This window comes from Heteronotia binoei, chromosome 10, assembly GCF_032191835.1.
Source record: "Heteronotia binoei isolate CCM8104 ecotype False Entrance Well chromosome 10, APGP_CSIRO_Hbin_v1, whole genome shotgun sequence".
NCBI lineage: Eukaryota > Metazoa > Chordata > Lepidosauria > Squamata > Gekkonidae > Heteronotia > Heteronotia binoei.
In genome coordinates, this window is record NC_083232.1 from 21,471,046 (window position 1) to 21,487,388 (window position 16,343).

Consider the following 16,343-nt stretch of genomic DNA (forward strand, 5'->3'; position numbering starts at 1 on the left):
TGACTGAAGGTCCCCACCCCTTTTACAACTATTATCAGTGCTTCTTTTATTGGTTTTGCATTTTGTATTGATCTGCTGTTTTGAAACTATGATGCAGTATAAGAGAAATTTTTTGAGGACTCACCATCACATTCAGCGACATTCAGCACACAAGCAAGTGGTTAAAAACTGCCATTTTCCTCAACTTTAATTTTTGTAAGACACCAGCAGGATTTACTTTTTCAAAAAGTGACGTCTGTTGTGAAATAGCCTCACCCAGGAAATATTGTGCATTCTGTTATCCTTTTATGTTTGTTATACTCTCTGTAAACCCTGAACCTTCTCTACACCCCATAAACACACAGATCATTATTGTGGAGTAGTGTTTGCCCTCCTCTAGAAGAACGAAAATGGAAGTAGGACAAAAGTTAATTGGAAGTTACCTTGCAGTAAATACAAAAATAAAGACCTACCAGTTCATAGTTAAAGATACCTAAATATAATGTATAAGTTTTATGGTTTCCACTAGTTTCTTCTGCTAAAGAGGTCTGGGCACTTATTTCCTTTTAAATAATAATTTGATTTGCTACCATTTGTCTGCCCTTTGGTGAATACACTTATCTGTGTTCTTTTGTTTTGTATTGACTCAAGAATCCTGCAGTATTCTCTGTTGCTTTGATTTGGGTCATTTTTGCACTGCATAAAAGTCAAATATTGATTCCCCCTCCCCTTCTCATTTTGTTACAAAGGACCAACCCCATTCACTGAAGAGCTTTGAATTAAAATTGAGCTATCTATTCTGGTGGCTTACACTCTGATCTTCAGTACTGAACATCATTGTACACGTTAACATAACTGACATGTAAATTTGTGTTTGCTTTCCACAGTTAGTTTCTAAAGCTGATAAAGCTTCTTATTGGTCTAGAGCTCTTTGCTGACCATATAGTTTCTGCAACTCAACCTTCCCTTAGTGATTCTGAGAGGCTGTTTTTTAAACATAGGAACTTCCCTCCTTGAAGATTGTCTTCACACCCTGGGCTTAATTTGGGGAACTCATGATTGTATATGTGCATGCTCAGTCAATGGCATCCCTTGCACTAGTACAGCACTAAACACACCAAGGAGAAATTTTACATATAGACGATGCTATCATAAGTTATCAAAGATGTGAAGTTTGGGGGGAAAACTTCTTTGAAATTAAAATCTAGAAGTGGAACTAACTGCCTAGACGTTGAAGCAGAGCCATCCCCTCGGAAAATTGTCTAAGACATCACTGATGGGTGCTGTTTACAAAAGTTAGGTGTCATATTCCAGCCATAAGAGGGCATGTAGATCAAAGAGATCCAATACAGAATGATAGGCAATGCAATTCCACCCCCCCCCCCCCATAACTGCTGCTGCTCTTAAGGTGCAGGTTTTTCTATATAAGTTTTGTGCCCACACATTTTGTACATCTACAGATGTAAAGATGGGGAGAGAATGCATTTCTGTGCATGTCTTAAACATGCTGCAGTAGCAGAAGTAGTAGTGTTTCTTGCTTTTTTAGGGAATTCTGTTTTGATCCCATAGAAGGATACTGTTAAGTGCATCTTTTATCATACTAAAAGTATTCCTTGGATGAAACCAGCTGCATTCTCATACTTCAATGGTGGCTTCAACCAATTATAGTTCACCTACCACCCATATCTAGAAATAGTTCCTCTTACTTCCAATGCCTGGGAAAGCTTCCCATGAGAAAATCTTGCTTAGTCAACTTCATTTCCCCCCTTTGACCATTGCCAACTCTTTTAACAATGCCATGTGGATTACATCTTTCATTTACAAAGTGAAAATTTTGCTGTACCTTCCTTGTGCGTTTGATATTTTTCTCTGACCTCCCCCTCTTGTTGAAAGCTGTTGTGTTATTTAAAGGCCTTACTGATCTGAAACCTACCTGGCAGCCAATTTTACAGTCATGGGGCTTGCATTTGGTCTTTCCCAACTGATATTTTGCTTATCCCCATGATTCATCTTTCATGATGGCCCTTCTGGCAGCCTTCATCTCAACTCAGAGAGCAAGTTTAGTGCCTTTTGTTATTCTGCCTCAACTACAAGCAACAGTAAATCCTCTGTCCCTTTCTCTATACATGTTGAAATAGGACAACTCCCTTTTGCTTAGGATGTTACAGATCCCTATACAGAGACCATTACCTTGAAGCTGGCTTCAGCTCTTCAGGCAAGCACATGGTCAATGGCTGCCTTTGCAGCAAAGAGGTCTGTATCAGCTCATGGACACAGCACCCAAGGAAAAGAGACCTCCTGTCTGTTGCAATTAGTTTTTATCATATCTGTTTCTCCAACCACTGACCCGGTCAAACCAGGTCAGAGAAGCTTTTCCTGAAAATTTGAAACATTTCCTTCCTGGTTTCTCTCTAGCATTCCATTCCTCCAAAAACCTGCTCTCTGCTTGAAGAGGTAGATGAGATGAGCCTGGAAAGCCATTGACTGGACTTCCTCTTTCCCAGCCTGGTCTCTGCCCAGGGGGAAAAAAAATTGGTTTAAATGCAAAGTGGAGGTTTCACTCCTTTCAAGCCCCCAAGAAAAAAATGCATTTCTCCACAAAGGCATTTTATATTTCCATTTATATCCCCACCTATTATAATTCCATTTATATTTCCATTTTCTACCCACCTAGGATTCAAAGCAGTATAGAACATCATTTTCCCTTCTACCATTTTCTCACAACAACCCTGTAAGGTAGGCCAGGCTGACAGTTCATGATAGGCCCAAGTTCAGCCAGTGAGCTTCCATGGTATAAGTGATTTGAACCTGGGCCTCCCAGGATCCCAGCCTGACAGGCTATCCATTATGCCATTCCAGCCCAATACAGTATATATTACTTAATTAACTCTGCGCATCAGATTGCATGTTAGCCTATCCAGTTTTATACTGTTTATGCAATGAATCCTAAAAACATTTAATGTGAATGCTCTGGCTGTTTACACTCAAGGAAGCTATCACCGTTTTTTAAAAAAATATTCACAAAAGGCAATCTAAGTCTTTTTCAAGCATTTTAAATATATTCATTTTTTCCAGTATTTATAAAGCATTTCTACACAGTTGTTATGAAAATATACAATTCTGATTGTTTTTATACATTATCTGTGCCAGCTGTCACTAAAAGCCTTTGAAGGAAGTATCAATCAAAAGTACATTATTCCCTTCCCTCTACCCCACTGCAACAAACTGTACACAGTTAAGTGGCTTGGCTCCTGCTGGAAAGATCCCATGCATCTTCTTTTTGGTTTCCTTGACTTGTAAATACTTTAGTGGTCAAGGACGTAGTATTTCATCCAAGGAAAGCAAAGCAAATTCATACAGCGTTCTGAAAAAAGACAGCAGTGAAAAGCTGTATGAATTGAACAAATGACTGGCAAACACCACTTCTGACAAAGAGAGAAAGCACACACTATGTCATTTCTGATACTCTCATACAAAAGGCTTGATGTCAAATTCAAATTAGTTTTATACCATTAGCAACATTTGCCACTAGATGTTTATTTATGCTTATCTTCCAGTGTAGTGATTTTCCCATGCAACAGCAAGAACAAAAACCATTAGAAAAAGAATTACCTCATATTCTTCCAGGCAGGTTTTGTCAACTGAGAGGTACAAAGAGCATAGTATCTGCTGCCCCATATGTTGGGATGTTTCCATCTCTGCCCAGTACTCTTTTATCTTTTCTGTTTTGCACACATGGGTACAGATCCAGAAATGGTTTTGCTCAAGACAACATGTTTCAAAAACACAGACTGCCCTTGAGTGAACTCTACCTGATCATGATTCTATTTTAGAAACTTGAGCTTTACAAAAAGAAAACCTGGGACAACTGATCTCAGCTTTTATTACCTAGTTCTGAAGATTAAGATAATCTGTTATTTATTACTGTCAAGAGATACAGGAACAGCACCAGTTTGTAAATTGCATTAAATGGCTTATTCTTGAACACCAAGTATTAAACAGACTGGTACTTTAACTGATTTTGCTTCATTGTCCATATTTAACCTACCATTCTTTCCTAAAGTGCTTGTCTTTTTTGATCATTGTTGACTCAAATATAAGTTATCCAATTAAAAAAAATCCTTGTATTTGATTGAATGTCAGTTATATGTAAAGCTGAAAAATGCATTAAAAAGCAGTTCTGTCATACACTCAGTTCATCTGTAAGAATACAAATTGTTTGATATTTGGATGAGAAATGCTCTTAGTTACAGGAAAATAAACTTGAAGATGGATCCAGGATCCCGTGGATCTATTCTACTAGTTGGGGGGGGGGCATCTTTCTGCTGGCAAAAAAGGAGCCTTCTCCTGTTAAGACTTTTCTAAGCCTCTCGTCTCAGGGAAAAACTCCTTTCACCAGAGAAAAACATCTACTAGCAGAACATATCCAAAGGATACAGCCCAGTTATTCTAGCCAGCACAGATTCTTAACACAACACTATTTCAAGGAAACAGAACTCCTTCCCCAAAGTTTACCGTTTTGTGCCGCTAACATCTTCCTTGATAATTTCGCTGTATGTCGTGAGCTTCCCGTGAAGGGCAGATGCAGTCTCTTTGATATAAGAAGGCTTATATTTACCTGTTCAAAAACATGAGCATATTGAAGGCCCAGTTAGCTTCATTTAAAAATAGTATCCAGTCCATATGTTGCCAAAATTAACATTGTACATTATATGGAATAGTTCCAGAATTAAAAGGTCCCCTGCCCCGCCCCCCTGCAAATAATTTTTTTTGGGGAAAGAATAGAATAGTAAGTGTTAGCTGCTAAACTTTAAAACATGGCTAAGTGTTTTGGCAGAGAAAAAAATCAACTGCTTTGGAGGGGAGAATATCCACAAACGTTGGCAGCATGTTTCACTCAGGACATTTTTTTTTTTTGCAGCCAATGCTAGTGACAGCCTCCTGACAGAACAGAGGGAAATACCACACTGTGCAGATTTGATAGGGAACACTTCCTACAACACAACATTTGCACTAAAGCAAAGACCGACCCTTTTGACTCTGATCTTGCCAATACGAAGCTGCCACATACTGGGCTCTGTCTAGTCTGTTATCTCAGGTGGAGACTCAGGCAGAAGCGTCTTTCTCAGCCTTCCTACCAAGACACTTCTAACAAAAAATGTCAGGACAAAACCATGCATCCAAAGCACCTGCTCCATCACTGAGCTATGCTCGTTCCAAGATGCTGGCTAAATCCATTCAAAAGCCTTTGTCAGAGCTTTCTAAACACCTGGAGTTGCATACTTTCAGTGGATTCAAAGGTTTGTTTTTTCTTACTCACCTTTAATTAAAGCCACAATATACACAGCTGATGTAATGCTATGTATTCCTTCAATTTCATCATTCACAATGCTTTCCATTAACTCATTTAAAAAAGATCTGAGAAAGAACAAAACAGGACCAAATATTCAAGATTCAACTGAGCTATCCAAATAAGAATTCAATAAAGAGGAGCTTTCAGAGTTCTTGTGTTTAATAGCCATTTGCAGAAGTATTCATAAGATCAAGATTCAGCACTACCTTCTAACCTCCTCTCCTCAGCACTGTCACATAGCCACTTTTCCTGTTTGCATTTATTCAGTTCTAAAAGAACAATGAAGATCCAGGAAGACTAAAGCCCTGTCTTCTCTGTGCAGATAGGCTGTTCATCTCTAGAATGCAAGTGTAGATAGATACCAAGCTAGACTCATGACTCTCCTGAAAAATATGCTCTGCAGGGAAACTGGTTCTTTTTAAATAATGAACTTGTATTTTTACTTATTTCTTGCTTTTTATTCCATCCCTCCTTCTGCCTCATATAATCTGTAGATGACAAAAATGAGTTTAAATAGGGAAAAGGAGTTTTCCTCCAACGTTTTCAAAAGATAATCACTGAATACTAGAGATACAACTAGTAATTCTTCAGTTAACTTTTTTACTGAGCATGGAAGCAAATACAAAAATGTATCCATAGAAAACATGCCGGTGAATATTTTCTTGTATCTCAAGTATAAGTAGCCACTGATTGTTGAAATCCTACAAACCACTGAAGGGGCAGCAGTATGTTCTCAAGTAGACTCAGTTTCCTAAAGGACAAAAAGTACTTTGCATATACAAATACTGAATGTATTATTTCCAAAACATCCTTAGTTTATTTAGGAAACTGTACACAGTATTCAACAGAACAAAATCCAGAAACTCATAAAATCAAAAAGGATTAAAATCTACATGGGTAGGGCAAAGAGAGAAGGTATCTGATTTTTTCCCACAGAGACAGATGGGCAGCAGTGATAGGGCAGATAGCATATGAAGTTGGCTTTTCATAGATGGAGGGGCAGGGAGAGAAGTTTACCTGATTACATTAGCTGATTTAATCACTATTCCCATTAAAGCATATGAAAGTGGTGGAAACTCTGAAAAAGCCTTCGGTGGTGTTAGCTCTTCTGGACTGGATGCCTAAATACAGAAAATGGATTCAAACAAAGGCAACCAGAAGTCAATAAACAACATGTAGAATTATATTAAGGTATTTTTCTTAAACCTTAACAGGCCTATGGAACAGCCAATCCCTTTTTAAAAAGCACAATCTTGCTTCCCTGCAGAGAATAATTGAATATATGCATGTTAAATGAAAGCCACAAATATGAAGTTGAAGCCCTGAAGGAGCTCTCAGCTTCTATTGCCAAAACGCTTCTTGTGCCATTTAGGAGTTTAATAGCAAGGCCAGCTTAATTCTGGAGGAGGCGAACCAATGGCCACAGCACAGGGAGGGCCGCCCACTCCACTGCTCAGCCTTCTATGGCCATTTGCCATTTTCAGTTACCAGCAGCTGAGGGACGTGCCAGCCTTTGGGTTTCTATTCTGCATAACCTTTGCCTTAGTGCAGCTCTGACTTCTGTTGGTAGCTTTAAGCATATCAAACGGAAAGGTGGACTACAAATGAAATAACTAACAAAACCACTGGTCTCCAACAGGTTACTTGTGAGCTACTAGCAGTTCACCAGCTGCTGCAAAGTAGCTTGTGCTTCCCCAGAAGACCCATGAAAAGATTGTGAAAAAAATATCCACACAAGAAGTTTTTTTTTAAAGCTTTTATTTCATAGGATTTTTCTCTGCTCTGCTTAGCAGGTAGGTTCATTTCTGGCTCTCTTTCTAATCTATACTTTGTTTCCAGAGCAGAGCAAAACTTGGTAGCATAATGGGAGGGGAGGCGGACACTGGGAAGTAGCTCTCATTAAAGAAAATGTTGGTGGTCCTAGAACTAAACTAAGAATTAAAGGGTAGTGGGAGGGTATGTTATTTATTCATTATTTCCTATTTATAACCTGGCCTTCCTTCAACAGACTCAGGGTGGGTAATAACAGTCAACAAATACACAAAGTTAAAAATAATTCATATAATAAAAACAATGTAGCACTCTAAAAAACAGACTTAAATTCTACAGATGGAAGTATCAGATTTTGTCTACTCCTCCTAAATAACCCCCCAGCTGGTATAAAACATGACATACCCTTAAGATAGCAGATATGCAAGGTAAAATACCAGAATACCTTTTGGTGGGTGTTGGAGGGGACCCAAGAAAAGGCTTTGGAAACTGTGGCCCAATTGCCAAAAGATGACATTGTCTTGAAGGTGTACGTCAGAGTGAGTAATCAATGTGAATTTTCCCTCAGAAGCCCATCAGCTGGAAAGACTCTGAAGGGGTTATTCTGAGTTGCAGGAAGGTCTAGCAACACTAGATTTTAGCTGCCATGGCCAAGATAAAAATCCGACACTGTGACACACAATGGCCAAAACCGAGGTGCCATCAGAAGGTCCACCAATGGGACCTGAACTCCAGAAGCCTTCCCAGTGTTACCCCGCAAGCACCAAGAATCCAGAGCATCACTGCCACAGACATAGTGTTCCATCCAAACCTTGCAGCTAATAGCCACTGATGGATCTTTGCTCCATATGTTTATCTAATTCCCTCTTGAAGCTTTCTATGCTTGCAGCCATCACTACTTCCTGTATTTCTGAAGGCAAATCTGTTTCTCTAACATTCTCAATCTTACTGGACTGGATATCCTCTCTGACATAACAGAGCCACTCCGCCTCCAACTCTTCCCTCCCTAGCCTTCCGATATAATTTATATCCAGGAATAACTGCATCCCGTTGATTTTCCTCACCCCACCAAGTTTCTGAAATGCCCACGTCTATTCTCTTCTGACAACTAAGCATTCCAGCTCCCCCATTTTACCTTTGACACTTTTAGCATTTGTATATAAACATTTATAATTTCCCAGACACATTAGGCCTGCAACCTTCCTCCTGTGGCCTCTAGACATTGCCAGGCCATCAATATTGTTTGTAGCCAGCCCTAATCTATCTCCCTGTAGAACTGTAACAGCTACCCTTCATCTCTTTGAGATGAGCCATCCCAAACCAGAAACATTTCATCTTTTGGCTTTCCCTCAAGATTTAGTTTAAAACTGCTCTGCCATCTTTTTATTTTAAGCACCAGTGGCTGGTTTCTTCTTGAGACAAGCGGAGGCTGTCTCTTCTGTACAGTTGTACAACAGCCCCCTCCCCTTCTTGTTCTAAGTATTAATCTCAGAAGCATAGCTAGTGGAGCAAGCTAATGGAGGCTCTGAAATGCTCTGTTTTGTACCACTATAAGCTGCACTGGGTCCTGTTTGGGGGAGAAAAATGGGGTATAAATAACTTAATAGGTAGTCTTAAACTCTAAGTTAATGTCAGAAGGTCATATGGCCTTCGACAAAGAAGGGTTGCCCTTGAGACAATTTCTGTGAAAGCTTTGGAAACCTTGCCAAGCCAGTGGGAGTATGCAACAGTAATATACCTCTGTTCTTTGTCCCCTTGACAAGAGTTGTCAAAATGCAGCTCTTTCAAACATACTCTTGAAGTCTGGCTGAATGGCCAGTAAGGAGGTCGTGCAATATTTTAAAGCCCTGAGAAACTGTCCAGCTAGATGTATTTGGATCACTGCTGGACTATAAGCTCAGAGACTCATTGGAAGACATGACAACAGTACTAATGCGTGGTTTGGTCCATAAGCTGCCCAGACAGAATGCAGTGTGGGAATTGTACATAAGCAGCTTAAGATCTCTTCAGGAAAAACTATGTACACCAATCGATCAATCAATGAGTATGGGTCCAAACAGACCACTTCACTATCTGTGATGTTCCCAGAAACACCTTCCATATGTGTCAATGCTCAGATGATCTGAGATTTCGTATCTTGCTTGCTTGGATTCTGGGTTCCTCTCAGCACATTTTCAAAAGCTTTTGGTCCTTTGTAAGACCTTAAGGCACTAGATCCAACTACATTGCACATATTTAAAAAGAGAAGAAGTTATTAAACTGAAAAAAGGAACACATTTTATCTTAATTTTTCTAATTAGATCGATTTTTTAAAAAAAGTTACATCTCCAAATTTAAGAGAGGCAATAAGCTTGAACTTAAAACGCTGTTCCTTTCTAAAAGATGGAGTGATGACGACCCGCATGTAACTGTGAACAAACATTCAGTCACCCCTTCTCTTCCAAGCCCAAACATAGTCTTCCTTTGCCCTGCATGCACATGCAGTCTGCTCATCAAGACAGTAAAATGAAATACTGTACCTTTTGCTGTAACATATAACCTGTCTCAACCACGACTGCAGCTAACAGGGAAGAAAGGACACCGTGGTGAATGACTGGACAAGTCACAGCACAGCCCTGAACCACGTGTATGAATTCACGAAGAGGTTCCTGAACAGAGTGAATTAACTAGGAGAGAAGAAGCAAGAGTTAACTTGTATACTCTTTAGGAATTTTAAAGACTTGTATTTTAAAGTGTGCCATTACTAGATTGTTTCTAAGAACAAAGGAAAGAGGAAAGAAATAAGTTTATACTTTATCTGCTCATAGCATGGTTAGATATGTAAAGGTCCAGTAAAACAAAAAACAAACCAGAAAATTCAGAAAATATAATCAAGCTGATAATACAATTAGTAAAAGTAAGCATAGAAGTGTAAAATACTATTTACCAGCTCAAGAAAAAGACTGGAAGTTTGTATAATCTGAGAAAAAGAAGACTGATGGAAAGGACTTGGCAGTTATTACTATGAGCTGGAAATACCAAAGCCAGGTAGTCTCTCAAGAGGCTTTTGATCATCAGTCAAGGTATCCTTCTGGACTGCCTATCTGTGCTGGGAGGCACCATTCTGCAGCTGTTCCGATCTTGCCTAGAGGGAAGGTTTCAGAAGGTTGTGCTGGGGGACTGCTGCTCAGCCCCTTGGCCTGTGAGGTCCCACAAGCTTCCATCTTGTTCCCTGTGCTCTTTAACATCTATATGAAACTGGTAGGTGAGGTCATCCAGATATTTGGGCCAGGCTGCTACCAAAACATGGACGATACTCAGCTCTATCTTACACTTCCGGATGATCTCAGGGAGGCTGTAGAAACTCTGAACTGGTGCCTGAGGGCAGTTTTGGAGTGGATGCGGGCTAATAAAACTGAAGCTTAATCCTGACAAGATGGAAGTGCTACTTGTGGTTGGACGGTCTGAGCCAAGATTTAAGGTGTCACCTGTTCTGGATAGCGTTGCACTTCCTACAGGGCTGTAGTGTAGGGATGCTCTTGGACCAAGGCCTACTATTGGGTAAGCAGGTGGCAGCTAAGGCCAGGAGTGCCTTTGATCACCTTTGACTGGTTAGCCAGCTGAGGCCTTTCCTGGATAGAAAAGATCTGGCTATTGTGGTGCACACCCTGGTTACATCTAGATTAGATTACTGCAATATGCTCTATGTGGGGCTGCCCTTGAGAAATGTCTAGAAACTTTATACGATACAAAATGCCGCAGCCAGGATGTTAGCCCACTCCAGCCTTGGCCCATCTATACTGGGCCCCAGTTTGTTTCCAGGCACAATTCAAGGTGTTAAAAACCTTTTACTCCTTATAAACTCAGCCAACCACTAAGGTCACCTTGGGTGGCCCTGCTTCAGGTGCCCCCACCTTCTGATATTAGCTTGGTGCAACCTGAGAGAGGGCCTTCTTAGTCATGGCACCAAAGTTCCCTTTCTCCCAGGGCAATTTCTGTCCCCTTCTATTGCCATCTTTCGGCAGCAGGTGGCAACCTTTCTGTTTCCTGCAGCGTTCCCTCAGTGATCCTCCTTCATGACCAATAAATTGTTTTTATGTCTTTGTACATATTTTAGCTCTGTTTTTATCTTAATGATTGGGAGGGGGTGTTTGATTTTAATCATTCTAAAATGTGATTTTATCACATTTGTTAGTTGCCTTGGTAGCCTTCATGAAGGCAGAAAGACAGGATATAAATTCTGTAAAATAGTATACTAAATATAATCAGTACCTGAATTCCTTCTTCCCGATGACTTCTGAGCCTGATTGCCAAACATTCTAGAATTCTCTGGAACATCTTCTGCATATTGTCAAGCAACTCAGCCACTTCTCCGTTGCTATCTAGGTGATGAACTAAAGAAGCTTCGACCATTTCTTTCAGAATGCAAAGTAACACTGGAATGAAGACACAGCCTCTATCTAGACAAAAGCCAAATTAAAAATTAGAATACAGAAAAACAGAGCAGCTGAAACAGACCAGTGGTCCTATTTCTCACTGTGGCCAAACACAATCATTCTGGAGAGCCTGAGTACACACAGAAAAGTTGCTCATCCAGATATAATGGTGATAAAGAAATACAAGAACTGGCTCTTGGTAACCTAAAAAAAAAAGTGCCATCCATGTCTTATATCAGTAACAGTCAGAAAAGCATGTAGAAAAACTACAGAACATATATGACATGTATTTTTCTACCGTTTATTGCCTTTCGTATGTCACTGCTGCGGATAAACTCATCATGTCACTGCCACACAAAGGGGTGGCAGCTACAAGCATACACAGGAGGGGGTGGCAGCTACACAGCTTTAAGAGGGGATTGTATAAACATATGGAGCAGAGGTCCATCAGGGCTATTAGCCAGACAAAACACCATATCTGGGGCAGTGATGCTCTGTATTCCTGGAGCTCTTGGGGATAACAGGAGGAGGGCTTCTGGAGTTCTGGCCCCACTGGTGGACATCCTGATGGCACCTGGTTTTGGGCCACTATGTGACACAGAGTGTTGGACTGGATGGGCTTCTCTTATGTTCTTATATATCTTAAATATCTAAATTCTTGACATTATACACTTAACACATTGGCATGGGTCCTGAGCAACCTAAGCAGAATTCTGTGAGAAGGAAACCTTGCAGCATCTCCCCTCCCACTGCTGTCTTCTGTGTCCCCCTAAAATTGTGCTTCAGCAGGGCTCCTGGAGCACAGTGGGGGGCAAAGTGGGAATCTGCAGTGAGAATCAGCAGAAATTGTCCTACCCTCCTTCACCAACACAATTATTATTATGCCAAAAGATCCTATTAGGATCCAAGCCAATGTTTTGAAAAATTTTCCACAGACTTTATTCGTGAATGGCCTTAGTCCAGTTGCATTCCTTAAGAGAACAAGACTTCACGAATCCATACAAAAATAAAGGCAATCATCTAGCTGGAACTCTTTGTTCTAGCTAATTCTTTAAATTAGTAGAATAGTAACTCGCAGTGTAAAGAGCATACCTATGCATGTGATCACAAGTGCCATGTTCAAAAGGTGTACTTCAAACTCCAGATCCCCAAGACCAACAGCTATTAAGTCCTTGCATACTGTCAGGTAAATCTACATATGAAGGGATAAATGTTACCATACATAAGGCTTTTTGATAATGAACATATTTAAATACCTCTAGCACCCAATCAGGAATGAACTGCTTTCTAGTTATTTATTGCATGTCTTTCTGATTATCTATTCTATTAGTTTATTATCTGTTAAAGAAACTGAAAAATTCTAAGTAAGATACCAGGCAAAGTTTTTCAACAACTATAGTGAATCATTTTACCAGATCTTTTTTAAAAAGAAAAAAAATTCTTCATATGCCTTAATGTCAACTCTTTTTAAATCTAAGGACACAAAGTAGGTAATAGGGGTGTGCATTCAGCATAAGCCAAGCCAAAAAAATCCCCCCAAAATACATTACTGGTATTTTTCGGGTATTATTTAAGCCGAATACAGATCAGAGGATCTGACTAGCTACTGGTTTAGCTGAGCCCAAATAAACCCCCATTTTTTCCCCTCTTTTATTACGGTATATTCAGCTATATCTGATAGCTGGTGAGCTCATCTTGCAGTTTGGTTTAAACTGAGCTGCAAGAGAAGCCAGTCCAGGATCAGCTGGGGTAGTGGGAAGCCGAGAGCTCCATGCCACCTCAGCTGGAGCTGGCTGTATGTGGTTTAAATCAAGCTACAATAGGAGCCAGCCCCAGCCGAGATGGCATGGAGCTTTCAGCTCCTGATGCCCCAGCTTATCCTCTCTTGGCCAGCTTCTCCTGTGATGTAGTTTAAACCACACCACAGGAGAAGCCCTCCCAGCCAGGTCTGCATGTAGCAGTGAGAGACCTTCCCACCATGCGCAGATGCTGTGGCCAGCTTCACCTGAGGCTGTTTAAACTGCACTGCAGGAAAAGCCAAACCAGCCACAGAGTTAGGCTGTTTTTTTTTCTTTTACACAAGTATTTTTCTTCTTGGGTCTATTGAACCCCCCCAAAATTCAGGATTTCCAAAAAATCCCAGATTTGATTACTATACTGGTATTGGGATCTGGGATTTTTTTGAAATTCCAAAATTTGGGGGGTCCTAGAGACACAAATTGAAAAATACCGTTCTCCCCTCACCCCGCAGTAGGTAACAGGATGTTGCTATTTCCCAACTAATTTATCACTGCAGTCCCCTCCCCAAACCATTCCTAAAGAGGTAATCAGCAGAAACCTCTCCATCCCCCCTCCCAGCTCTGCTCAATTTGGGCAAGGTGGGTGGAAGTGAGCTCAACACTCACCTTTACCTCCTACTGCCCTCTGGATTTAACTCATTTTTTGGTGAATTTAGCAAGAGAAATTGACCATCAAAACAGAAATGAGGAAAATAATGTGGACTTAATAGACCCCGGGGTTCAAGTCTGGCATCATAAACCATATTTAAGGAAACTTAGCTATTAAAAATGTGGCTTTTCAAAACCTGTCAGTAATATAGAAGCAGTCTTGAAATGAGGTGGTATGCCAAGATTTGATTATTTTGTATAAAATGGCAATCCATAGTTACAGAGATTATTCCATCTCTGGAGACCACAGCTCCAAATAAAAACGTGTGCTGAGCAGATGAGAAATAACAAAAGACTAGCAGCTGCACATTATGGATTGCCTATATGTTTGGCAACTACAATCATGGTATGCTATGTTAGCTATACAGCATATCCAGAGGAGATCCATGCAACACACAGGGGAGGGATGGTGGCTCAGTGGTAGAGCATCTGCTTGATAAACAGAAGGTCCCAGGTTCAACCCCTGGCATCTCCAACTTAAAAGGCTCCAGGCAAAGAGGCATAAAAAACCTCAGCTGGAGATGCTGGAAAGCCACTGCCAGTCTGAGTAGACAATACTGAATCTGATGGACTGAGGGTCTGATTCAGTATAAGGCAGCTTCATATGTTCATATATGTTCACGCACACTACCTGAATGACCTTCTGAGAAATTTCACTAGACAGATCCAAGTTGCCTTCCTGTTCTTCTGTTACAAAAGCTGGTAGAACTGTATTCTCTATCCAAGCACCTGTTTGCTCCAGATCTGAAAGGTAATCCTGTCCTTCAGCGGCAAACTGTTAAAAACATACAAGCAACAAATGATTGTGCATCATATGAAGATTATGCATAGTTTGAAATTCTGAAAAGCCACATCCACCTGTATGAGCCTGTCTAGAATCTAGGAGGACTCTAATGAGAGAACATGGATTATGAAATGAGAGGCTAGCAGGACCCAGGAAAGGGCTTTTGCCATCGCTGCCCCAGAATCTGGGACTGCCCACCCCAGAGCAAGAAAGATGGGATGCTAAGAGTGTTGGAATAAGACTGGCAAGACCATAGTTCAAATTCCCACTCTGTTACAATGTGTGGGGTGCCATGTTGATCTATTCTGTCATAAAACTGAACAGGTGGCCTTGGGCCAATTACTTTCCCTCAGCCTAAGCTACTAGACAGGAACTGGGAGCGAGGAAGGAAAGACTATGTTAGCCACCTTGAACTTCTTGGAAGATTTGGGATAGAAATGCAATGAACAGAAAATACATACAATAAGTAAGGTTGGTTTGACCCATTTGGGCCTTTCAACCTGAATTAGAGACATTCCTTTTCTGGATGACCTTTCAAAATGATTTTTACCTGCTGGGTTTAGACTGTTCCTGCTTTTAAGGAACATATTGCTTCTGCTTCTTGTTTTATCCTGTTGGCTTATTATCATGCTAAACAGATTGTGTGTTTAAACTGATTTCTTTTTAAAACTTAAAACATTTCATGGCACCTTTCCACTCAGCTTAGGGCTCTTCCAAGACAGTGAACAATCAAAAACTTTAAAATGACTTTTCCCCTTTTATACATTATTCATGTTTAATGGTTTGATGTTTTCATTGGGTTCATTTATAGTTCACTTTTCCTACTGGGACTCAAAGAGAACCACAGGTTTGAGGGGGGGAAATTAAATCAATCAGTAAGCTAAATACGACAATATGGTGAAGCAGTTCAGCCAGTGAGAAAAACAGAAAAAAAATGGAAAATTTTGCCTCTGAGGGAGGGGAGAAGAAAGGGTCTGTCATATACAGCAACCTTGGTCAAGCAGAAAATGGATTACAGATAACATTTCAATCTAGTCTCTCATAGCCAAATCCATTTGACGGAGCCAAGAGTAAGTCTAGGAAGTGAAGAAGGCAGTGGCCACCTGAAGAACAAGGCAAGGCGCGGATGTTATTTCCCCTTCCTGTCAAGTCCTGCTGAGTCCCCCTCCTGACTCCATCTATTTGTAAACTGCCTTGGATACTGGTATAAAACTCAGAAACTTTAAAAAAAACACCTTGAAAGGACTATACCTTGTATTGCAGATGAATACTTAATCTACAATAGAGACTGAAGGCTCTCAGAGCAGTTGTTTGATGGAAGCCAGGTAATCTTGCATGCTTTCCTCTAATATCAGAGTCCAGAATGACCTGGAAAAAAAGGTATTACAGAAAAATAACTATGAAGAAAAGAGCTTTATATTCTGTGTTTAGTTTAGATGGAAGTGGCACCTTGATATCTTCCCTTCCTCTCACATTTCCAAACACAAACTAGGACCTCACTCCTAAACTAAGCTATGGACATTTGATGCATCTGATTTAGCTGACACTCAAAGTAAGATTATAATCTTACATGTATTACTTGAAGTAAGCATTAT

General features: G+C 40.4%; 1 protein-coding gene across 1 annotated transcript in view; it reads right to left on the reverse strand.

Moving 5' to 3' along the window:
• Positions 1-3,016: 3,016 nt before the first annotated feature.
• The window catches only part of NCAPG2 (non-SMC condensin II complex subunit G2), a 42,251-nt gene continuing 28,924 nt past the window's right edge, over positions 3,017-16,343 (reverse strand). The window contains exons 19-27 of the mRNA XM_060248065.1: positions 16,000-16,116; positions 14,596-14,739; positions 12,610-12,709; positions 11,354-11,541; positions 9,622-9,768; positions 6,350-6,453; positions 5,300-5,397; positions 4,495-4,597; positions 3,017-3,343 (exon numbers count right to left, since the gene is read on the reverse strand). Of these exons, the coding sequence (XP_060104048.1) occupies positions 3,292-3,343; positions 4,495-4,597; positions 5,300-5,397; positions 6,350-6,453; positions 9,622-9,768; positions 11,354-11,541; positions 12,610-12,709; positions 14,596-14,739; positions 16,000-16,116 (1,053 nt within the window). The 3' untranslated portion in view covers positions 3,017-3,291. The remainder of the gene's footprint in view (positions 3,344-4,494; positions 4,598-5,299; positions 5,398-6,349; positions 6,454-9,621; positions 9,769-11,353; positions 11,542-12,609; positions 12,710-14,595; positions 14,740-15,999; positions 16,117-16,343) is intronic.